This window comes from Eretmochelys imbricata, chromosome 8 (assembly GCF_965152235.1).
Source record: "Eretmochelys imbricata isolate rEreImb1 chromosome 8, rEreImb1.hap1, whole genome shotgun sequence".
Classification (NCBI taxonomy): domain Eukaryota; kingdom Metazoa; phylum Chordata; order Testudines; family Cheloniidae; genus Eretmochelys; species Eretmochelys imbricata.
In genome coordinates this window covers 102582170-102607371 of record NC_135579.1, presented here as the reverse complement: position 1 = coordinate 102607371, position 25202 = coordinate 102582170, and the positions used below count along the sequence as shown (strand labels likewise).

The 25202-nt window shown below is 41.4% G+C and overlaps 1 protein-coding gene across 5 annotated transcripts in view; it reads right to left on the bottom strand.

Annotated features, from left to right (window-relative positions):
• Positions 1-6524: 6524 nt before the first annotated feature.
• MKNK1 (MAPK interacting serine/threonine kinase 1) overlaps positions 6525-25202 on the bottom strand; it is a 37491-nt gene continuing 18813 nt past the window's right edge. For 3 of the 5 annotated variants that reach the window (XM_077823809.1, XM_077823810.1, XM_077823811.1), the window contains 8 exons: positions 24069-24142; positions 19569-19673; positions 14297-14352; positions 14071-14166; positions 11432-11626; positions 10789-10953; positions 10004-10047; positions 6525-8629 (listed from right to left, as the gene is read on the bottom strand). In XM_077823809.1, the coding sequence (XP_077679935.1) occupies positions 8398-8629; positions 10004-10047; positions 10789-10953; positions 11432-11626; positions 14071-14166; positions 14297-14352; positions 19569-19673; positions 24069-24142 (967 nt within the window). In that variant the 3' untranslated portion in view covers positions 6525-8397. Of the gene's footprint in view, positions 8630-9763; positions 10048-10788; positions 10954-11431; positions 11627-14070; positions 14167-14296; positions 14353-19568; positions 19674-24068; positions 24143-25202 lie in introns of all 5 variants that reach the window. The other 2 variants (XR_013346833.1, XM_077823812.1) reach the window with 2 other exon arrangements.

Below are 25202 nucleotides of genomic sequence, written 5' to 3'. Positions count from 1 at the left end.
TGGGGATGGCCCTCACTCAGTCTAGCTGGCACATAAAAAGCCATGAGAGGTTGGAGCATGCTCAGTACGTAGATGCTTTTTCAGAAAATTTATGCTGATTTTTAATTTTTTTATTTTTTTTAAAAGATTAAATCTAAGGCAAACACCCTGCATGGAAAATTTCAGCCTGAACCATTTAAGTTTGGCAAAGTTATAAGCAACTACAAACAGGGTCTTAGAATAAAAGAAGTGTTTGGCCACCTTAACTATAGGTACCACTATGCGTCACCGATCAAACAAAATTCTCCCCAAGGTCAGGCCACTACTGAAATGCATGCAATTGTTTAAGAAGGCATGAAACTGCTAACAGTTTAGTACAGACAATGAAGAATATGCTGTCCAGTTGTGACAGGAAGGAGAGCTAAGGTGTTGCCCAAATTGGAATTTGGCCAGAACATGAGAGTTAACACAGCCTGATTTTGCAAAAGTTACCCAAGGAATTCTCTAACAGCTTTACAGTGGTCATCACCATAAAGAACTTGCCAAGTTTGCCATAAATACATACATATACCCAGTATTACCAAAACTGTCCTAGAAGTACTATATAGAATAACATAGATACTGCACATATTAATATTAAATGAAGCTATTTCAACTTGATCCAGTACCGTGGTTCTCAATCGGGGTACACAAACCTCCTGGGGCTATGGAGAAGGCTTCCAGGGGGCACATCAACTCATCTAAGTATTTGCCTAGTTTTACAACAGGCTACATAAAAAGCACTAGCCAAGTCAGTACAAACTAAAATTTCAGACAATGACTTATTCATACTGCTCTATATACTATACACTGAAAGTACAATATTTATATTCCAATTATATGTAAAAATGAGAGTAATTTTTCAGAAATAGTGTGCTGTGACACTATTTTTTTGTCCGATTTTGTAAGCAAGTAGTTTTTAAGTGAGGTGAAACTTGGGGTATGCAAGACAAATCAGGCTCCTGAAAGGGGTAGAGTAGTCTGGAAAGGTTGAGAGCCACTGATCTAGCAGTCATTGAGCTCGGTCAGTTGAAAGATTCTCAGTGACTTCAATACTTTGGCATTGGATCAATCCATTAGTTCTTCTTCGAGTGATGGTCCCTATATGGATTCCAGACATGGATGTGCATGCACGCCATGCGCCGGAAATGTTTGTAGCAGTGTCCGCTAACCCACACCTGCGCCGACCATGTCTGAGGTTTTGATGTGAGGCAAGTATTCAAGAGTAAACCAGCTGATTTACATCTCACCTGCAAGACAGCACATCGACTCCTAACTCCATGCAGGAACATAGTTAACAACAACTTGGAGGGATAAGCGTCTTCTGCTAAATCATGAACATGTCTCTTGAGGTCTCCCCTCCAAGCACCATCCCAGCCTGATACTGTTAAGTTTCTGAGAGCCAGTAGGATGGCAACACAAAGTGGCAGGTATGGCAGCAATGACAACTCCAGTTTCTTCAATCCACTGCGCCACACTCCTAACGTGCTACTTGCAAATCAGGTTCCTGCTAACGCAGCTTGGGGGGGTCTTCCTTTCCCCATTCACCTCATCTCTCCAGGCGGAACACCTGTCCTGTTTTATCCTCCTATCAGTTGCCACCACAAATAATCCACTCATTTCTGTAACTAAGTTGCCCCCAGAATAGTGAGCTGTGAGCAGATGGATCTCTCTAGAGTGACATAGGAAGGCCAAACAAATGCCAGTCATAATCAAGAGACCTGAATGCAGATATTTCATGTAAGGCCCTGAATGTCCTTCCAAAAATCTCTGAAGACTGTGTTAACTGTGAACAGCTATTTCTGGCTCTAATGAAATGAACATTCTCCAGAGAGGCCCCTCCTAGGGTTTGCCTGATCAATCAGTTCATAGTTAAGTAATGCTCACCACATGGCAAAAATATATTACTGCAGAAAAATATTTACAAAAACTATAATTCTCAGCTTGTAGCCTTTGGTACTCTTCTACTGCCTCTAAGGCTGGAATTCACCCCCTCTGCTTTTTTATCTGCCATCCACACTCTCCTCTTACATATTCCTCCACCAAACTCCCTTCTTCCATGTCTATTGCAGCAGCTCCTAGAGGCCAAAGTCTGGGTGGTGGTTTATCATGCAAGAATAGAGTCAAGGACACCCCTTGCTCCAAGGGCCATCGCAACACAAATAAATAATGGAGACATGAGCTGACAAAGGGGAATAGGAGACAAACGTTTTCCCCAGAAAGCAGCCTGTAGCTGGGAGTCAGACTCCACCAAGGACTTTGCTATTGCTATTTGAGCTGGTTGATAAATTTTTGATGACTTTTCTGTCAAAACATTTTGCCAGCTCAAAATCTTAGGTCAAAAATGAGAGAGACAGACAGCAACTCACATGAACAGCCAAAAGCCTGGTGGTGAAGGCCCTCACCTGGGACGTGGGAGACCCAAATCCAGATTAGAGTTGGACATTGGGTCTCCCACATCCTAATTCAGACCCCAACCACCAGGCTATGCTCGGGTGTGTTTTCGTGACAAGTTTCCAAGGTCTTGTTTTCATACCGTATCAGAAGGGAGCAAAAATTTTGAAGTCTTCAATTTTTTTTTTTTTTTTGCTAAATAGAATTGGTGTTTTCCAGCCCAAACTGCTACTGGTCGTATGCGGAAGTTGTTTAGATATTTCAGTGATGGTCAGTAGCATAAAATTCAGATACATAAGCCAGAAGGGACCAGTCATAGTGCTGGTATTCTGTGCTTCTCTGCTAGGCTGTGTCTACACTTACAAGTGGTGGGTGGAATACATACACTGCACAGACCTCCAGCACGGTATGAAGAGCAGTGTAAACGGAGACTCTGATTAGCCAAAACCTTCGGGTACATACTCTACATATCCAAGCAATGACTCCCCCGAGTACATTGCTTTTTTAGCAGGGTCGCGTCCCACAGACTCTCACTGCTGCACATAGCTAGCTACACGCTGCATTGTGGACGCAGCCTGCTTTTCGCTGCAGCACGTAGCTACGTGTACTCTCCACACCACCGCCAGTGCACACAAGCCCTTAGATGACAAACCGGCTCTCTTACTCTCAGGGTTCATTACCACCAATTTACATCAATTTGCACAACATCTGATTAATAAAGCAGCCCATTACTACTACTCCATTAAGCCCACTGGCAAATTGTATCGATGAAGAGTTCACTTTATGAAGTAGTCTCCTCCTATTGTCAGAAGAGAAATGTGCTTACGGAGAACATCTCCCTCTAAACTTGCAATAGCTTTTCACAAAACCAAAACAGAATACTGCTGTTTTCAAAACTATGTCTTCCAAGGAAAGTGCCTTTCTCTACTGCACCCATCACTGTGGTATAAGCAAGTCAAACAAACATATTTCGTGGTGAATGAAATCAAGCAGCAAGGGAAAAGGGAACCATGAGTATGGCTTAGTACAATTATACATTTCCTCAGCATTGTCAGGTCTTTTGGTTGCCATGGCAGTGTGTTTCCATGGAAGTCAAAACTTGAAGCCTGTTTCTGCCACTGGAACGTCCAAAGAAAATCAGCAGCCTTGGAAATTAACCAAGCTGCTCTTAAGTTGAAAACCAGCCCTCCCACAGCCTCTGCAAAAATAGACTGTCTTTCCATTTCTGACATAGGAGTAAGAGGGAAAAACGTACACCTAGGACCATTAGCACCCTTTTGTGCAATGAACAATATGGAAAGTAAACCCTTCTAAAAAGCTTTGCCAAGATTGAGCATGAATATTTATATTAAAGGTCACTTGAAGATATATCATGCGCACAGACTGCAAAATCTTGCAAAATGTTCTGTTCCGCAAGATTTAAAAGAATGTAATTCAGTACTTTGAGATTAATGCGGGTTGGTTACTGTTCTTTTAACTTCAGTATGGGATTAATTAAATGCTGTCTATGGGGATGCCTTACTTAGGACTAAATATCATTTCCTTAAGGAAACGGTAGGTTAGTCAGTGTCCCTAGCTTCTGTATGCCTGAAACTGGTAGTGGATAACATCACTTGAGGATTACCCGATCTCTTCATTACCTCTGAAGTACCTGGCATTGGCCACTGTCAGAAGACAGGATATTGGGCTAGATGGACCATGAGCCTGACCTGGTGTGGCTGATCTTATACTCGTTAGATCTTTGATGCTTGCTAACAGCCTCACCGCATATCCTGACAGTCAGATTTCACCTGCCAAGGCCCACATGTGGGAAACAGCATAGGACAGACACCCAAAATGAGGGACCAAATTAATGCAGGAAAATTTAAATGATATCTGATTCCTCCTTGTAGAGAAATGACTTTCTATAATCTCACCATCATAATCCTGTGAGGCCAAGGGACACCAAGGTGTGTGCGGAATGTGCGACTAAAATGAGACATTCCTTGAAAGAAGGGACAATTGAGGTAAAAGAAAAATTGGTACTCTGCTCAAAGGCTCAGATAAAAGTCATGGGGATGATTCATCAGGTCCTGAAGGTGGGTGGGGCCAGTGTCACTCTTACTGATCTGTAGAAACACTAATCCTCTTTAGATGGCACCTTGATGTATTGCAACAGGTCAAGGGAGTTCTCTCAAATGCAAACCTGAGTGATTCAGTGGTAATTCAGCCTCTTTTATATTGTCCCACTGGTTCTGATGTGATTCAGCAAGGAAATGGAGACACTTTCCAGTAGGTCACCTTAAAGGCAGGGCTTGTGAAGACAAGGGCAAAACCACTGATACTCCAAGGATGCATCTTAGCCAGTACATAATCTTGTGATTCATTCTCCATCTTCAGGAAGCAAGAAAACTGAAGAATTTAAGTTGCTGGCAAAAGTGTGAAATTTTCCACTTGTATGGAAAAAATGGCAAAGACATATTAAATATACCAAACTCCTTAGAAAACACTAGGACCTAACATATTTGAAATCATTAATTCTAATATGAAGACACAGGAAGTAAGAGGAGTAAAAGCATTTAGTAGTAACAGAGCTAAAGCACTGTGACCCCCTGTATGGATATTGTAGTACTTGGAGCATAGCTCCTATCTTATTTATCAAGACAAAAAAAGTGAACCTCCCTCTCCCTTTTGCTGTATTTCCTGCTGGATGCAAGAGAATGTTAAAACAGATGCATCTAACGCATATTTTAATAAAGTACCTGGAACAGGATATGACCAGAGGGCTGACTTTAAAATGAAGGTGATCACCAAGGAGGGATTCAAGAAGGCTGATGAATCAGAGATGCTGGCTGTCTGCCTTTGAATTCCAGCCATGTTCAGAGCTCCTTGAGAAGATTTACTGAACACTACAATATCTTTCATAGGATGAATTATCTGCTTCCTCCAGTTTTTTTTTTTTTTAAGATCGAACACCGCACCCCTCAGTGTTGCAAGCTGTACTCTGCCTAGTGAATTGATGTTCATTTAAAGATAAGACAGCAAATTTGTGATCATCTATCCCTGTAGGATATGAACTAGGTTTGTTCATTCATTTTAAAAATACATTCAAGATGAAGATTTTGGGACAACATTCAAAACTTTAAAGTTCTTAATGGAGTAAAGAAGTTTGCTTAAAGGTCAGTCAAGTTCAGGAGGTTCACTTAGTTTCTAACTTTATACAGAGGGAATCTACAACCAGTTTCACAAGGTAATGTTTTTTCCTCTGAACGCCTGAAAAATAAGAATCAGCTGAAGTTAGCCCAGATGACTGCATCCCTCCTCTTAAAACTCGTCGTCTCCAAATCTTAATACGTGCCAACTAGAACTTGAGACCACAGGACATCAGGTGACGTTCACAATCTTTTCATAAGCTTTGCTTTGACACCAAATATATATTGTCCACCTGGACTTAAGGGCACAGTCTCAAATTTAAAGGGACTGTTGAGAAATGTCTTCTGGATTCTATGTATCCAAAGGCTCAAATTCTCCTCTATATGTGTAGTAGTCTTTACCCATTAAGGGTGTACAGAAGAGCCATAATAAATGGTCTGCATCGATCGTAAGCGTGCAAACCTTTACATCAACCAATGTGATCACATTTTAAAATCAAAATGACAGTACGACCTGCATTCACAAGAGCCGGATGCTACGCTAAGATATACTGAAGCATCTCTCTCCATCCCTCCCAGCAGGACCTACGGGCAGCAGCAGCTCCATGACTTTCAAACTGGCAATTCCTCATTGTATGTTTGTGTGTAAATACGTGCATGGTATGCTTCATTTCCTACTGTCTCCTACAGAAGGAGCAGGGAGAATGGACCAGTAAGCCAGCAGATCTTCCAAGATCCAAGGCCCCTGCTCAACTGACCTCCCCTCACCTTGACAATGCAGCTTCTTCTACCTCCACTGGACAGTAGCATCTGCAGAGGTATTGGGCTTGATGCAGAAGATCACTAGGTGAAATTTATGACTTGAGTTACACAGGAGGTCAGGCTAGATGATCATAATGGTTCCTTCTGGCCTTAAAAATCTAGAGATTAGTTTTACCATGAAAGAGACTATTACAACACTGGAGATGGATAAAGACAATATAGAAGGTAAATTAAGTTTAATTTTCAGTACACAAGTTAACAAGAGCGTCACAGAGAGTGGTAAGCAAATTGCTTCCTGAGTTTTCAGTCTCCAAAATCAGACCAAAAATACACAGTAAATTATGGAATGTATTAAATCTATAACTTAACATATTTTAAAAAACAAGGCTAAGTACAATTCATAATCTTTACCACTGGCACAATATATAAAATAGTTTAAATAAAGTATAACATTTTCTTATTAGTCAGTAATACAGCATGTTGTATAAAAATATTTATATATAAAATACACACACTTCTCAAAAGGCAAATGTGAAACTCTGACAGACTGGGCGATGAAATCTGCTATAGTTCAGACTTCTCCATTTCCAATGGTTTCCTGTGTTCATTCTCTAGCTGTTTAGGATGATTAATCCTGAAATCTGAAGGCATATTTTTCACCTGCCATGACACATTAGTATAAATTTTCAAAAACGACTAGCACTTTTGCATGCCCAGCCTGAGACAACTTAAAAGGGCCAATTTTCACAGTGTGGATGCTGAGCGCTTTCTGAAAATGAAGTGCTGTTAAGGTACCTCAAGTTGAATACTTAAAATTGCTAAAGACTTTTGAAAATTTGGGCCAATGCACTTCCATGATCGCTCTTGAACCACCTTGGCTCAGTATGCATAATGTAACAATGCGGTAACAAAAACATTCTGATCTGAACCTCAGCCACCTGGTTTGACTGCTGCAAGTGCCTGACCATGCCCCCTCCCTGCCCTCACACAAACTGTATCTTCCCACTAACTGGAAAAACTCAGATTTCTCACCAAAATAATACTTGATTGGAACCTGTGCATTCACCCCTCCTACATCAAGAAATAGTCAGGATAACACAGGAAAAAATTAATTAGAGACATGCTCCTCATGAGATAAAGATCCCTACATCACTGTCCTTAGTATAACATACATTCATTTAAAGTTTCTCTGCTAAGACTGCTATATCAGATTCAGATTTAAGAATGTAACTAGAAAGAAAAGGTGGAATTTAATGTATTAAAACAGAGAGCAACAGTTGAAATTGATATAAGTGAGTAAATTCTAGTTATGAGACTATAAAGAGATGTCTGGTATAGAACTAAAACAATGTTCTGGGTCCATGTGCTTGCCCACTTGACCCCCTCCCCAAAAGATGAAAATCTACTTCCTGGCATTTGTGTTTATTGCCAAGGCCCTGATCCTGTTACATGCTTGAGCATCCTCAGCATCTTGCAGGATGTGCTTAACTCCAAATGAAGCCAATGGGAGTGGAGAGGGCTCATCAAGTTGCAGGGTTCAGCCTTAAGCATCCTCTGCACTTTCTGAGTCAGTAAGTGCTAAGGACAAGGGGCACTAACGGCCTTTTGGTGGGTTAAAAGAAATGTACGGAGTAGATCATTAGCAGCAGCTCCAGCTGATTAAAGGAGCAGCACCAAGAGGCCCCAAAGGAGCAGCACCATAGTTTCCTACACAAGGGTAGTTGAGTTGGGGGTAGAAAGTCTTTGTACTCAGACATGCAAAGCAAGAGAACTCTTCCAAATGTCCTCAAGTCTACATTTTAAAGTGTGCTCTTTTAAGAGAAAATAAGGAAAGCTTAGTGATTTATCATCTCTGGAAACATAGCAGCAACCTCGCTTTCTTTAGTTTAAAAAGAATTTCAATTAAGTTGTCTTAATCTACTAAATCCATCAAGCAAAAACATTCCTACAAAATGTATCCATTTAAAAGGTACAAGTCCCTTTACAAATGAGCTTACTACTAAAAGTCATTAAATCTTGATGTCTATTAGACTTTAAAATTCATGAAGTAAAGTCGACCAATCCCATTAGATCCTACAGCAAGGTCAGCACGTCAAAGGGCTGCATGAGTGACTGGCTGGAAGTCACCATTTTTGGTGGCTTGGGTCATTGCTCTGCGTTTGGCTAAGCGGGATTTGGATGGGGGAGAAAGCTTCATGGAACACATGGCCTGAGCGATGTTCTCTTGCTCTACGTCCAGATCATTCTCGTGCTGCGACAGCTGACGGTTAAGGGCAATGGCCTCTGCTGCAAAAAGCGTCAGGTCTTTCGTGCTGCTGTTCCTTCTGCGGGAAAAGGAAACTCAGATTATACAACGTATGCACAGAAACCACTAGACCCAGCTATGCACCTGCCAAGTCTTCTTAAGGAAACATTTGTTTAGCAAGCAAGACACTTTGAGGTTTTGTTTTCACGCTTGTACTTGTTAGGACGACTAGTGATTCACGTTATAACGTGGATCTGGTCCCATGGTTTGGGCACTAGTCTGGGACTCCGGAAACCTCGGTTCAAGTCCCTTCTCTGCCACTGACTTTGTGATACCTTGGGCGAGTCACAGTCTCTCTGTACTTCGGTTCTCTTCTGTAAAATGTGGATAATAGTTTCCCACCTGACAGGGTGTTGTGCAGATAAATACATTACAAGATTGTGAAGCGAACTGATACCACAGTAACGGGGGCCACAGCAGAGACAGACAGACAGACTCAGAAAGCACTTCAGAAATAAGTTAACCCTGCTGCCATTATTTGTATTATGGTAACAACTAGAGACCCCGGCCTCTCTATAATTAGACCCTGTACATAAACCTGAGTGAGGTAAGTACAGTGCTCTTGTTACAGAGGGGAATGAGCCCCAGGAAGTAAAGTGACTTACCCAAGGACACACAGTGATCCAGTGGCAGAGCTAGGAATAGGACCTGGGTGTTCAGACTTGCAAAACCCCTCTGCCACAGGGCCTGTTGCTCAGAATTTTTCACCAAAACTGTCACTGAGGCCTGACCTTACTCCCTCTTGAATTAATGGCACAATTCTCACTGACTTCAATGGGAGAAGGATCAGACCGTGTGGGTGCAGCAATCATTCACCCATCATTGAAACACAACTCCCTTAGACACCGTGCGCCTACATGTCTTTCCTCCTGTGCCCCACACCTCCCATCCCACCCTTCAAATCCCTCCAAGCACCTCAACACAGAGGAATGCCCTTTATTGCCTCTCCCACAACTAATCCAGATTAGATATAAAAAAAATCCCAAGCATTAGCACAACAAAAAAATTATTGCAACCATATGTGCAAAATAAGCGTGCTTTCCCTAAAGGAGCTCTCCCAAGTTGTTACCCTAACGCTCTCCCCAGAACCCAGGTGGTGAGATTACTTTAATCAGTTAGTATCGCCTCAACTAAATCTCTCTTGCTCTCATGCCTTTTTTATTCCATGTGGAACATAGGGCCTTCACCACTGCCTTCCATCTTTGGTGGTCTCCTGCTGCTCTTTGAGCTTCTTCCCAGGTCATTTGGACAGCTTTCAGTTCTGCTTCTATTGTGCAGGTCCATGTTATCTTTGTTCTACTTTGTCGCCTCTTGCCCTGAGGGTTCCAGTCCAATGCCTGTCTTTTGATGTTATTCTCAACTAAAGCAACAGATTCTTAACAAGGAAGGTTACCTTTGAAGAACTTGTGGCGTGGGTAATCCCCTTTCAGGAGCCTGCTATAAAATTTTAATTAAAAAGTTAGGTAAATTTCCTTACTGTACTTGCATTTGTGCTGCCCAAGATTTTCCAACAGAAATCTATTCTCTGCCCACCCCGCATCGTTACAACCAAAACACTTCATATTTAATGACAGATTTTCTATTTTCCGAAGACTTTAATAGGACTCAACACATTTCTCAGCTTCCTTGTCTTTAAAGGAAATCCCACAGGGATTCAACAATTGTGCAACTTTAAGGCAGTTTAATAATTGGAAAGCTCTAAATATAGTATGCCTAGAACAGCAGAACAAGCTACATTTGTATCCAGTACAAACTGGATGTACATACTTTCCTGAACTGGAAACTAACATACAAGATCATGCAAATATTAAGGGTCCTCAAAGCCATCACCTAGAATTCACCAGGGTTCTTAATCACTGTATTAGAGATCATATGTCCCCAAAATAATTTCTCCGGTCCAGTGCCTGGAAGCCACAGGGGAAGCTATTTAAATGCACAGGCCAGTAATGCTGGAGAGCAAAAAGAGTGCCTTACATTAGCACCTAGATATATTCCTGCTAATATCACTTATCCATGGTGCAAACAGCAGCTTGAGGAATAAAACCATTGGATTTTATTTACTTGATTAAACAAGGCACACACTGATACAGATATGGGCAGAGTGGCCATGTCTGAAGATGATGGCTTGTAGTATGACTCAGGAGAAGCCAATCTGCAATGCTTTAAAAGGATACCTACCCCTTGCAGCCATACATGCTGAAGAACCTGAGCAGCACCAAGTCTTTCTTTGGCATCACGAACTAGCAACTTTGAGATGAGATCTTTGGCATCATTGGATATATGAGACCAGTCCTTGTCTGGAAACTCATATTTGCCTTCCTGGATACTCTCAAAGAGCTTATTCTGCCAAAAGAATATTCATTTATACTAAATATTAACTACAAGTAAGAGAAAAGGTTTTGTTCCTGCCCTTTACAATATTTCAAACCCAAAAACACTATACCCTTTGAAACAGCAGGTCCCAACTTCTCACTTTTAGCTGGAGGGCTTTGGTAGTTTATGTTAAACCCAGCTAGTGACAATGTAACCAGAGGCCCAAACACCAAGATGCAAGTCTCCTAGCTCATGAGAGGAAGAGGGGTTGCCAACTCTCAGACTGCAAATTTAAGAGGCGCACTCAGTATATTAGCATCTGTAACTCACATTTCTACCTCACCCTCCCCACATACCAGTTAAAGTTTATTCTCTCTGAGGATTACTAGTTGGGTTATAGGAAAAACCCAGAATGACTTGCTTTGCAGCCCAATCTTATGTGCCAGCCAGCCCTATAAAGTTCAGAGTTATATCAATCTCTCCCAAACATCCCAGATTATGCAGTCACCTGACAGACTCTGCAGACTTCTCCCCTGTCCCAGCCACAGTCTGTGCCACAGTTCCCCACAAAAGGGGGGTAGCCACTGAGCATGATATACAAAATCACACCCAGACTCCACAGATCACATCGCTTGTCATAGAATGTGGCCTCCTCTGTGAAGACTTCGACCACCTCTGGTGCCATGTATTCCGCAGAACCACACTGGTAAACAGAGAATTCAAATTCGTTTTCAATGGGTGTGGTGGTGAACAATCAATGCAACCAATACAACATGCAAAAAGGGGACCATGAAACTGGATAGGGTTGTCTTATTTGAAGAACTATTTAGAGTAATGCTGGGATGATTGTAAGAAGTGGTCTAAAGATGGGACTAGGAGCCAAGGTGTACTGACTATTAATCATGCCTCTGACATGGGCAACGTAGATTTCTTAAATCAGAACTATTCTGCTTTTGCATCTCTCAAGAATAAAATGGGGCTGCGGAGAGGCTTAACGTTTAGAAAGTTCTCAGACCATGCAAAATGCTAAGTGAGATAGCCAGCTCTAGCTGTCCTAGGTGTGCAGGGATAAGGAGAGCACAGAGCACTTGAAAATTTTTTGAAAAAAGCTTGTTTAATGTTTATGGTTTTTCAAAATGCAATGCACATTTAACTAATTGCCTTTATGACAAAAAAATCTAGCAACGTAAGTGGACGGTCTTCTATACAAAATTTTTAAAATTAATTCCTGCTCCACTCTCAGATTATCCTTTCATTGCACTGCCAAAAATAAACTGTCTGGGTTTATGTAGCGACGTGTGTTACAACTACACAGACAGTGGAAAAGCAGTAACGTAGCTTGAAATTCAGTCTTCTGCCCATAATTTAATTGCTCAGTCCTCCGAGGCTCAGCTACCAATTCCAAATATTATACACTGAATAATATTGTAGAAATACGTACTGAAAATGCATTTTTAACCCAATCTTTACCTATAAAAATAAAAGCTATGCACAAACCTCCTTATTCAAAAAAAAATGAGGAAGGGGAATTTTAGTAATGACAGATTTCACACCACTTAGAAATGACCAACAAAAAAGCAGACAAATAGCTAAATAATCAGTTACTGTACCAGTTGCTGTGCAACAGTCAGAACTAACAGAAACAAATACACAAAATTTTAAAAGTTCACTAAGTCTGATCTCTGTCAAGACAGGGTGTTTAATACACATATAACAAACATTTTAGACTACACAATGCAAAAAAAAGGTTGGTTGGCTTAAGAGGATCACTACCTTTTAGTCAGATGTTTTGGAGAACCCCCAAAATTATGATTCAAGTTGTCTTCCTGGCTGTGAATCACAAAGTCTAATAGACTGCACACAAGCACCAACTAATGCACACAGTATGTTACTGCTATCATTTGCTAACTACACCACTGGCTTTTGGATGGCGCAGCAAGATTCGTGACGGCATTTGAGAAGGGTAAATCATGTGAAAAAGCTGCTTGCAGAAACATGTGCAATCAAACAGAATCAAAAGTTGAAACAATTCCTTCAGTCAGTAGCAGATGGACCACAAGGGCACTTTTTCCATCCTTTTATTTTTGTATTGCATCCCCTCAGGACTGAGGAAACAGACAGAAAACCACCTAAGCTGTTTTTGCAGCTGCCCAAGAAATATCCTTTGCATATGCTAATTGTATTTCATCTGTTAAACAATGAAAGACACAGAATGTTCATAGCAGATTAATGGGCGTGATAATTGTCCTTTCCCTGCTCAGATGGAAAATCCGAGGTAGTGGATGAGAGATGGACAGTCCTAGCTACTAAACCCGTGATCAAAGGGTGCATCTTCTACCGTGATGTGTTTCTTTATTCCTTTCCTATTTACAGAAGGATTATTTTTAAAAGAGAAGCAAAGGAGCTATCTTGCAGTGATTTGATTTCCTCCCCAAACAGAGCTTCTCTGCAGTTGGAAGTTCATTATAACTGGAATTGCAATGGGCACATTTTAGTGCTTTGAAACACTTAGTGATTTTTTTCAGAGTAGCAGCTGTGTTAGTCTGTATTCGCAAAAAGAAAAGGAGTACTTGTGGCACCTTAGAGACTAACCAATTTATTTGAGCATAAGCTTTTGTGAGCTACAGCTCACTTCATCCGATGAAGTGAGCTGTAGCTCACGAAAGCTTATGCTCAAATAAATTGGTTAGTCTCCAAGGTGCCACAAGTCCTCCTTTTCTTTTAGTGATTTTTTTTCTGCTTTACTATTTATTATTTGTATGGAGACAGTGCCAAGAGACTTCAGTCAAAATCAGGCATCCGCCATGCAAACTGCTGTACAAACACACACAGGGCTTCTCATCCCCAAAAGTTTACAATTTAAGACAAGACAACTTGCAAATATGACAAATGCCTCTTGTTTGCAAAAGGCTAGCTGTGTACATAACTGGATGGTTTTCAATCATTTATATGGAGTTCCCTCCCCTATCCCTTAAATAGAGAAAGCCTGCAATCCACAATCTCTGCACCCCTAGACAAGGAATTGGTTTAGTATGATCTCTCCATATTTAGAGTAGTTCCAGTAAGCCCTTTATAACCTCTCCTTTAGAGGTCTCAGTGGTTGCTTTACAGTGTAAGTAATGGGGCAGAAAACAGAGGGTTACATACTGGAGTAGTTAATTCAGGAGTAGTTATTGGAGTACACGCACTGTTCAGTTTCACTCCACTACCAAGGTCAAAGTCACATATTTTCACTGGTGACACCTGAAAATGGGAAATTAAAAAAAAAAAGGAGTTAAGAGGTTATGGAAGCCAGAAACTAACAAAATAATTACACAGGTGTCAGTCCCCATGGCCTGAAAATTTTCACTTTAACAAGAAAATAAAAGAGCACCTTTTCTGGAGATTCACACAGTATGTTTTCAGGCTTCAGATCCCTATGTGCAATGCCTAAAACATATGAGATAAAATGTGCATTAGTAAGATTCCCTCAAATTTTTCATCTCATTCTACCTTTCTTCACTGCAAGGCAGCCTCATAGGGCTATTCTGAGTCTAGGTCTGATATAAAAAAGCTATCTAGCCTGAGGTTCTTTAATGACAATAACTAGATGATGAGCAGTGTACATTTGGATTGCACTGTACATGTCCCGCTGTATTTATTTTATGAAATTACATTTGTATGAAAGTCAGTAAAGTAAAAAGATCATTTGAAACACTTTGGAATTACTCAGTACACACCAAAATAACGATGCACTAAGTGGCTTATTAAAACCAATGAGCTGTAAGAAATATTTACACATACATGTATGCATGACAGTTTAATGGCCAATCAGAGGGGCTGATGGAATGACCAGGTAGGGGCCAGAAGGGCCCTATATAAGACCAGCAGCAGAGCACAGTAGTTCAGTCAGAGCTTGAGAAGTAAAGACTGGGTGACTGGCTGGCTGAAAGGGCAGCAGCAGTACCGTGGACAGCTCACTGCAGACAGGACTGAATCCCAGGGAAGACTGTTGAAGACCGGGTACCTGGCTGGTGGGAAGAGCAGCAGGACCAGTGGAAGGTGAGTGCAGGCAGGCTGCAGCCCAGGGAGACTAAGCACAGAACCTCGCCAGGCCAGCAAGGTACCCAGATGGGCCCCGCTGGTCTTGTTGAAGACTGAGCCCAGGGAGGCCTGCTGAAACACCACCAGCTGCAGGTACTGAGATGGGCCTCGGCTGGGTGGCTGAAAAAGGCACTGCCTCTGGGAAGAAGCCTAAGAGTTACGGCCCCATACCAGGGCCAAAATAAGAACTTGGGACTGTATACCCCGGAAGGGGGGGGTGAGGGGAGTCAGTGTAGGTGGCTCGGCCGGAGGGCTGAGTTGCTGAAGACCTTTCAAGAGAGGATTCTCTGCTCCTTGAAGTCTTTAAACCACGATTTGAGAACTTCAATAGCTCAGATATAGGTGAGAGGTTTTTCGCAGGAGTGAGTGGGTGAGATTCTGTGGCCTGCGTTGTGTAGGAGGTTGGACTAGATAATCATAATGGTCCCTTCTGACCTTAGTATCTATGAATCTATAAACATCAGCTGGGGGAGTGCTTGTGAGAGGCAGGCGCTGCCCTGATGCAAGACCAAAAAATATCTAATCGAGAGAAAAGGGGCCATCCACAAGAGGTGGGTGCCTCCCCCAGTGAAAAGAACGGTGTTTGCTGGCTCTATCAGCCAGAGGGGCTCCCACGAGAAGTAGGTGCTGACCCCGTTACACCAAAACACACATAATCGGAAGCATCCAAAAACCCAGAGAAGGGAGTAATCTGGAGGTCTGTTTATTTGATTAAACTGATTTCTCGAGGGCAACACAGAAAAACGTGAGTCTTAAGGCGGCACCTGAAACACACATCCACCCAAACAACATATGGAGGTGGTTTTATAGTACTGAAGCACTACTTCTTCATGCACCTGATCAGCCAGTTACCAAAAATTCTCCATCCAAAATTAAATTTAAGAAGGGCGGTTATAGCAAATGAATCACCAGAAGTAAATTGTTGAACTGCACAACTAACCTGCTTGCAGTTTAATGACCGTCTCAGCAACACAATTTTGCAAAAGTTGCTAAGCTTTGACACACCTGCTATTTACTATTTTGGAGTATGAGAAAGTAAGGGTGCTTTATAAATAACCAGGAAGGAGAAGAGTCAAATCCTTTTAGTTTAGGACATTAAGCCATTTCCTGCAGTTAACTAGAAAAATAGTTACATTTCTAACCCAAAGGATTCTTCAAAGCATTAATACTGGTGCAACCCATTTTTGTGCATGGAAGAGTGTTGTGATCAAGATTGTCTTAAAATAACATATCTGGGATTTCTAGCTAGTCTCCCAATATTTGTCCCTCTATTTGTCCCCAGCTCCTACAATGTATTTCACTGCTGTGGGTTAAGGTTTTGTGGGTTGCAGATTCTTATTTGCATTTTTGGGTCCACTATGTAACAAATTCACTTCGTAATTACTCCACAGTGCCTCGGAAGGAAAGCAGCCACCTTTTAAATATTCATGCAATGGTTTGTTAGCTAGCCATGGGGTTTCTTCCCAAGTGTGCCATATGAGTGTTTGAGGAAACTGTCATTCCCTTAAGTTTTAGAATATCGCTAACTGGAAGATTAGTTGCCTTGCTGTTAAGGAACGTTTGAGTTAAGAAGTCACTTGCAGCATCAGCATCATGACAAAGTGATGTGTGATAACACTGCTTTAATTTCCTGTTTACTTTAGTGTTGTGAGAGCCGCTTACTAATTATTTTAATGCCACACAGTAGAACCATAAAGTAAATGGGAAATCAAAGGAATTATTACTGCAGGTGCTTCTGCAGCCAAATGACAAAATCCAAACCAGGACAAACAACAAGTTGAGTCACTGTTTATGAAGCCATTTTGCAAAAGCTTCCCTTGTCTCCCCTTTCCAAAGGAAAGCTAATGATTGACAGTAATTACCAGAGCAAGAAATGAGCTGAGTGGGGAGGCATCTTGGATTTTACTAGTGACATTTCCCAACACTAAGTGCTTCAATATTAAATGCAAACTTTTTTTTTTTTTTTAAATAAATTCACCTACTTTTGCTAGACACGCTCACCTCTCCATGTCTGGGAAAACGTGAGAAAAGCTCAACATGCCGACACCTGCGGTATGTCTTGAACAGACAGTACCTATATATAGGTTAACATATGATCTTACTATAACCTTAACAATTTCTGTACTTTCCCTAGATACTCTGCCTGAACTTTCTGTTGCTCAATTTACCCATCACTCTAAGCCAGAGGGGGGCAAACTATGGCTCATGGGCCACATCTGGCCCGCAGGACCCTTCCCTCTGGCCCCCGAGCTCTTTAGGAGCGGGGTCAGGAGAGGTTGCAGAGGAGTAAGCCCAACTCCCTGGAAGCGGGGTGAGCAGGGCAGAGACTGGCCCTGGCCCCTCCCCTTCTGCTCCCCTCCCTTCCTGCCTCCCTTGCAGTCACAGTGCCCCCAGCACCTGGGCAGCGTGGCTATCGCGCGGCCAGACCTGGTGCTCCAGGGCAGCGTGGTATGGGGGAGTTCCTGGGGGGCGGGGAGGTGAGAAGAGGAGCAGGGGTGGGGGGTTGCAGGAGGGTGGTCAAGGGGCCCTGCTGCCGGGGACAGGGGCAGAGCAAACCAGGGCCCCCCTCCACCTCCAGCATGCTTGGCCCCTGTCCCCAGCAGCCAAGCCCAGACAGGGAGTGAGCCCTGCCCGACTGCCAGGGAGAGCAGCCAAACGAGCAGGGGAAACACACAGGGAAAGGACTAAGCCCTCTTTTCCCCCACCCCACAGGGCGGGGAGGGTTGGATAGGGGGCGAAGAGCAGGGGAGATTGGATAGGGGACGGGCATCCGGGGGGGGGAGATGGTCAGGGGGAAGACAGCAGGGGTGTTTGGATAGGATGCACAAGTCCCAGGGGGCAGTCAGAGGTGGGGAGCAGGGGGGTTCGGATGGGGGTGGGGGCCAGGCCACACCTCACTGTTTGGGGAGGCATAGCCTCCTCCAGCCTTCCCTACCTAGCCCTCCATACAATTTCTGTACCCGATGTGGCCCTAAGGCCAAAAAGTTTGCCCACCCCTGCTCTAGACCATAACTCTCAAACCACACCACACAAAGGGCAGATCCACAGCTGCTGTAAACTGTCAAAACTCCATTCTCTCCAGCAGCATTTATACTTGTAGATCGTTACCTTGCTTTAGTCATTATATAGCCAAGCTATTAAGATTAGCAATACATCTTTCTCCATAAATCAGTTCATCAGCTGGTTAGCTAGCTTAAGATCTTCTCTGTATTCCACCCCGCAATCTGACTTCTGATATTAAAGTGCATAGAGATATACAATATTCCATATACCTTAAGTCTGCCATTTTATTTGTTCCTCAATTGTTTAACATTACATTAGTAGCCGAAAGCCCATACTGTTGTACAGGTACAATTTGTAAAGTCATGTGTGTATAAACAGCTAAAAATGGCTGAGAATTTATGAACTGGACAACAGACTACAAATCCCACTGATTGAACATGATGATATTCTGAACCAAAAGCTTTCAACCATGCTTGTAGCTACTTCAAACCCTTCACGCTGACTCAGACATTTTAGGCTTCAGAGTAACAATCTTGGAATTTTATTATATAGATTCTTTACCTTTTATGGGCTTAATCCAGCAAGGTGTTGAGCACTCTGGCCCCAATCCAACAAAAGATTTAAGCACATGAGTAGTTCTGGGACTTAAAGATAAGCACATGCTTAAGTGCTTTGCTGAACTGGGGCCAAAGTGCTCAATATCTTGACAGATAGAATCCTAAACCTACAGAGCATTTGCAATCCTGATTTGTAGGTTGGAACAAGGGCAGGGAGTAAATAGCTTTATACTGTCCATTGGAGAGAGAGAGATTTAATGTCTGGTTACATGCAATCTAATTCAGACACTCTGATGGTGCAGTAATGAGAGCACATAATGAACAAAGTAACTCAACTCAGATAGGACCACCAAACAGCCAAATGGTAACTCTTTTAATAGTTTAATTGTGCCCATTGAGTTCTGTGTCTATGTATATTAAAGCTGTGCAACATATTTTAATTTAGAGCTTGAGAATCCACCCCAAATTGTATAAAGGATTGGGAACAAATTTTACAGTGAGATTATTTTCCACAAGAAGATGTGCACGTCTTTGCTCCTGCACAAAGTTCTATTGAAATCAGTGGGTCTTCAAGCAGGCATGAGGATTTGCTTGCATGCAGCTACTAGCATGGTTGGAGCCTTTAGGCTGGAGAACATATCTTACTGTAAAACTCAGCTGAATAGAGCTATTCTGGACAAATATTGTGAAAAGAATCCAGGTAAGACTGAAAGGAGACTGCAAAAAGTAAAAGTAGTTCTGTTCCAATAGTCATCACATACTGGTTTAAGCCCCAAACAAAAACAGACCTAACTTTCGATATTAATTCTCCCTGGCTGGTGATTTCCAACAGGAGATACCCACTTAAACACAACTCTAACTAATAAATGTTTGGGAATTTGACATGACTGGAAAGGTTAGCAAAGTTAATGCTTAATTCTGAATATTTATGGATTAATTTTATAATCTGACATGTAGAACCTCAGTTAGGAACACATAGAAGGGTTTGTTGTTATTTTTTACCTTTTGTATGCAGAAAATCCAGAGCAGACGCAATGTCTCTTACCACCCTGCTGGCTTCCCGTTCATTAAAGTGCTTTCGCTTTTGTATGTGGGCTAGGATCGAACCTGTGAAAGTGACAAGCAAACAGAAGAGGAGATTATTTGAAGCAGAGCTACTGAATGTAAATACTGCAAGTATCAAACGCCAAAGGCCCTGTGTATATTGGGATTGGAGTTGTGTTAGCTTCAACCTCTTTGTAACTAGCACAGGTCTGATCCCAGTGTGAACAGTACTAAAATTTAGAAGATTATTCATAATTACATTAGAATAGGATTTCACGCTTGCTCAATTAACATGTTACATGGGTTTTGTTTCATTCGGAATTAGCTTATATTTTTATGGAAAACATGTAAATGTAACTAGTAACAAACATTAAAATCCTCTGTCTTTGATTATTCTTTGGATTAGCTTGTTGGTAACTAGCACATTTAGACAAAACTCAATGACAGAAAAAGTATATAAGGCAGCATACTTGATACACAGTTTTGCAAGAGTGAAAATCTAGCATGTTATAATGAACTGAAAGTGCACAGAATATACCCTGATTTGGTAGGAAGTGGGTATTACTGCAGATATGCAAATATTCTGTGTGTAAAATACCACTGGCCTGGTAGTGAATTTCAAAAACGGATCTAACCATGGCCCAGCACCTGGATTGCTGCTGAACATTTGCTACAGCACAATGGGACTATACCTGCTGTGGTACAGAATGACATGGGTGTCATCTAACTTTGTGTAACCTATGCTTGACTGATGAATAAGTTGCTGTAGAAGTCAAACACACACACTTGTTGTCCCTCAGTGCCAAAAACAAACCTCTCATTTTAGATATGCATCAAAACTTCCACTAAAGTCAAGGTGAGATGCTTACATATTTGGGCAGAATGTCCCCCTCTGTGCTTGGAATCCTGAACAAGACCTTTCAGACACAACGCTAGGGAACGCAGATCAACTTTCAGACAATATTAGTGTCCCTTTAATACAGGATAAAGGCTTTTCCCCACATAGGTTTACATTTTCCTCCAACATAAAATCTTTTAAGGCTTACAATTAATGTTGCCCACTAGGCTCCTACCATACTAAGTGGCCCTAAACACCTTTTCTTTTTCCCCTCCCCCCACACACTCAGCATGATTGTTATATTTACCAGAAAGATCAGGCAGTGAGGACGAAGGACAAATTGCCACCTCTTGATATGAAATCCTTGAGGCAGTGGATGTTTATACACTGAGCTACTTCAGCCCTATTATTTTGAATTGGTAGATGCCCAGGAAGGAAACTTCATATACTGTGCTATGTGGAGGGTGATGTTCCCCTCCCGCATATTTATCCATTAGGCAGCTGCTGCCACTTTTGCATAGTGGCAACCCATACGAGAAAGGGACATGGCTGATCAATGGTGAACACAGTCAAAACTAAGCCTATGGTAACTAGGCAATATTTACAGAGAAAGCAAGCCTCATCCTAGCTTGATAGAAGGATACAAAGACTCTTGGAGCATTTGAAGTAGGGTTGCAGGGCCTGAGGAAGCCTACTCTCAGTACATATTTCAATCATGCACAAGCTCTACCTTGCTAATGGCAAGGGCTTCTAGTTTGCTAAGCCTTGCCCCTTAATAGTCTACTGTTCAGAGGGTCTTCCCTGTAGAGTTGTTAGATATATCTTTAAAAAAGCAAATCAGCTTTCTTGTCTTTTTCGTCCTTGTGGAAAAGGGCCAATAAGCAAAATGTTCCATGTTATTTCAGGTATCAGTTTCATTCAGCAGAAGACTGAAATATTTTTTTAAAGTTTATTTTAGATACCTTTCTGTATACAGATAGTCTGTTAGCTCTTCTCAAACAGGAATTAGACTGAATAGTGGTGAGAACACAATCAGATAGTTCCTTGATCCAGTCCACACAGAATGCGTGATTGAGGGAAACCCACATGTGGGAACCTGGTCATCCTCCAGATGTTACATATTCAGATTCATGGATTCCAAGGCCAGCAGGAATCCCTGTGATCATCTACTCTGACCTCCTGCATAGCACAGGCCATAGAACTTCTCCACAATAATTTCTACAGCAGTTCTCTTCGAAAAATTGCCTGTGATGGACAAGCCACTATGGCCCTTGGTAAATTGTTCCAAAGGTTAATTACCCTCAATGTTAAATATTTACACCTTATTTCCAGTCTAAATTTGTATAGCTTCCACTTCCAGATATGGTTAGACCTTTCTCTGCTAGACAGAAGAGCCCATTTTTAAATGTTTTCCATGTAGGTACTTTTAGACTGTAATTAAGTCACCCCTTAATGTTCTCTTTGTTAAGGTAAACAGACTACGCTCCTTGAGTCTATCACAATAAGGCAGGTTTTCCTATCTTTTAATCACTCATGGCTTTATCAACGTTCTTCTTGAATTGTGTACAACAGACCTGGACACAGTATTCCAGTTGCAGTCACACTAGTGCCAAATACAGACATAAAATAACCTCTCTACTCATATGCAAGATTCCCCTGTTCATTCATCCCAGGATTGCACTAGCTCTTTTGGCCACAGTGTCACGCTGGGAGTTCGTGCTCAGCTGATTACAGTGACCCTGAAAAAGATTTGGGGGTTGTGGTGGATAGAGTCCCCCATCCTATAAGTATGGCCTCCATTTTTTGTTCTTAGATGTATACATTTACATTTTAATGTACTAAAATGCATATTTGTTTGCTTGCACCCGGTTTACCAAGAGATCCAGGTCATTCCGTATCAGTGACCTGTCCTCTTCATTTTTACGATTTCCCCATGGGTGGCATCAGCACTGACAAAATTTGTTATGTATACTGTATCATTTGTTCAAAAGGGATTTTTGAGAATGGAGAGAGAAGACTTTTAGGATGCTCTGGAATGAATGAAAATTCTCAAAATTCAATCTTGTTCCACTTTCAGGTGGGTTAATCATGTAAATTAAGAAGAAAAAAAAGCTAAATTTAAACATAAGCAATTTAGACATTTTGTTTAAAAGCTCCAAGGCAAAGACATTAGTGGTAGTTGAGAGTCTGTTTAACCAATTACCACAGTCACAGTAAGGCACGACTGCAATAGGAAAGTGCAAGTTACGCAACCCTCTGGCTAACTGCACAGCCACATAGCTTGGACAATGAAGTCCTATACAAATATATTTGTAAAGCGATGTGAGAGCTGAATACAACCTTGCACATAAACCAAATTATAGTCAGAGGGGCCAGACGCACTGCTGAGGACAAAACCAGTATCTGATGGAGTATATGCAGTGTTGCATGTCAGGCATAGGAAATTAGAGATTCACCCCAACTCACATTATTTCAAGTGCGTTTCAACGGTACTAGTTTAAATACACAGATATAAAACTTACACATAGAGTTCAGATCCCAACCTCAGCTGGGGATGTGGGCTGAAGGAGAGAGCCCCTCTTGTAAGTCATAAGTACACCCACACCCCTACCCAACTGATACAGGAGCTATACACACAGCCCCATTATTACACTCTGATAAAATGGGTTATAAGTTATTTGGGAAGAGCATGGAAGGAGGAAGGGAGACAGAAAGGGGACTCATGCTTTCAAAGCATGCACTTAATGTAAGACCGTTCCCATCTTCTATTTGAGATGGGCCTTATCTAATTAAACTCGTATGGGAAGACTGCCATTCCTACAAAAAAGACAATTCAACATCAAAGAGTTTTGGGACATTATCAGGCAGCATCTTAAAAGGACAAGAGAAGCATCTTGCTTTTTGAAATATGTCATAACTACTGATGTTTCAAGGGAAAATTTGTATCTAATGTTTTGCTAAACACCACATATACCCCTAGCACTGTCTCCTGTCAAGCACCACTTTTGCCTGACTAGCAATGGCAGAAAGCACACTCCCTTGTGAGGTGGTTAAGGCATCCTCCTTACTAACCCATCAGTTTCCATGTTATTGAAAACCAGTGCCCAAGCATGCTTAATTGGACAAGTCCTCAAAAGACTCATAAGCAAGCTGTTATAATTCAGTGTTCTAAGCCAGAAACAAAGTATTATTTACAACAGTTCCCCATAGCCTTCCAGAAAAATAATAAGTCACTGAACATCTACATCATATTATTAGGACATAAAATGCTGCCACAGAGAGTGCTGTGTCAATATGACAGCGTGACATCCGGAGGTGTCTGGATCTGCTAAGATCATGCAAAACATTTCTGAAATTTCATCCTATTTTCCCCCTTTCCCTATGGATACTATTTGACTTGATAATTATACTCCAAATCTTCCAGCCTAACGAAGTTGAACATTTCATTATTTAACTATAAAGCAGATGATCTGTAAACGTATGATCAGCTACATCAATATGCACCTTATCATGCATTTAAAATAAATCCTTCATCCTGTTTTAAAGAGTTCTCTTTCAAACACTGAGACAATGATAGATCAAGCTAACTCTTAATAAAAATGCACAAATATGTACAGTACCTCCTCGCAATTTCTCAAAGACAAGGTAATACCTTGTGTCATCTTCAAAAAATTCTATTAGCTCCAAAATGTTCCTTAAAGAGAAAATAAAAAACAACAAGCAAACAATGGAAAAAGTGTGTTAAATATATTTATATATATGCTAAAAATATGAAGTGCTAGAAGTAACCGAAAAATGAAAGTACTAATTGAGAAATAGATTATATTTGTAGCCTGTGGGATTAAAAAAATTGTATGTTCACTTTACACGGGTCAGATTCCACTACTTAAATTTCACATCACTGAAACATAAAGTAGTCTACTTGGCAGGGTTATAAAAAGAGAACAGCTGAACGGCAACAGAGGAAAAATGAGCTGTAATAGTTTGCAGTTAATAATTTGGAACAGTGTGTCTGTCCTGAAGGCAAGAACAAAAATAATTACTCGCCATTCTTCTCCTCTGTAAGTCATAGAGTGGAACTTAACACTGCTTGAAGGAGACAGCAACATCTATCTGGTAGACTTTGGGCTCAGTGTGATAACCAACAGGTCATAGCTAAGTGTTGCTTAGCTAGGCTGTGTTCATTGCAGCAGAAAGTATAAACATCCCTCGTTGCCTTAAGAATTACAAACACACAAGATCAGTCTGCGTTTAAGTAAGCATGAAATTCATACTTTGCACATTGTCATGAAAGTTTCATTTTTTAAATCACTTACATATTGGATGCACATGCATTGTTAGGTGCATACCAGAAATGGAGATACGACACGTCCCTCAAAGAATCTAACAAGTTCTACCAGTTGTTTTAGAAATGGCCTTACAAAAGAAGTTGTAACACCGGGCAGTATGAAAAAGATGCTTAATGAGGTGGTCATTCTTTCAATTGCCTTTGATAACTCAACATTTTCTCCATTCCTACAGTATTTCCATGGTTAAATGTGTTTGTACAGAGCCTGCCACAGTGGAGCTGTAATGCTGCTGCTGAACACAAATAATAAGGAACACTGCAAATATTAAGATAATTGTATCTAAGTAATTTCAGACAAATATGGAATTTTTTAAAAAAAAATATTGGAATGAAAGCCATTTAACATTCAAGCATATTACCTCCATGCTGATCTGGCTGCTAATAAGAGTTTTAAAATTTCATCCCC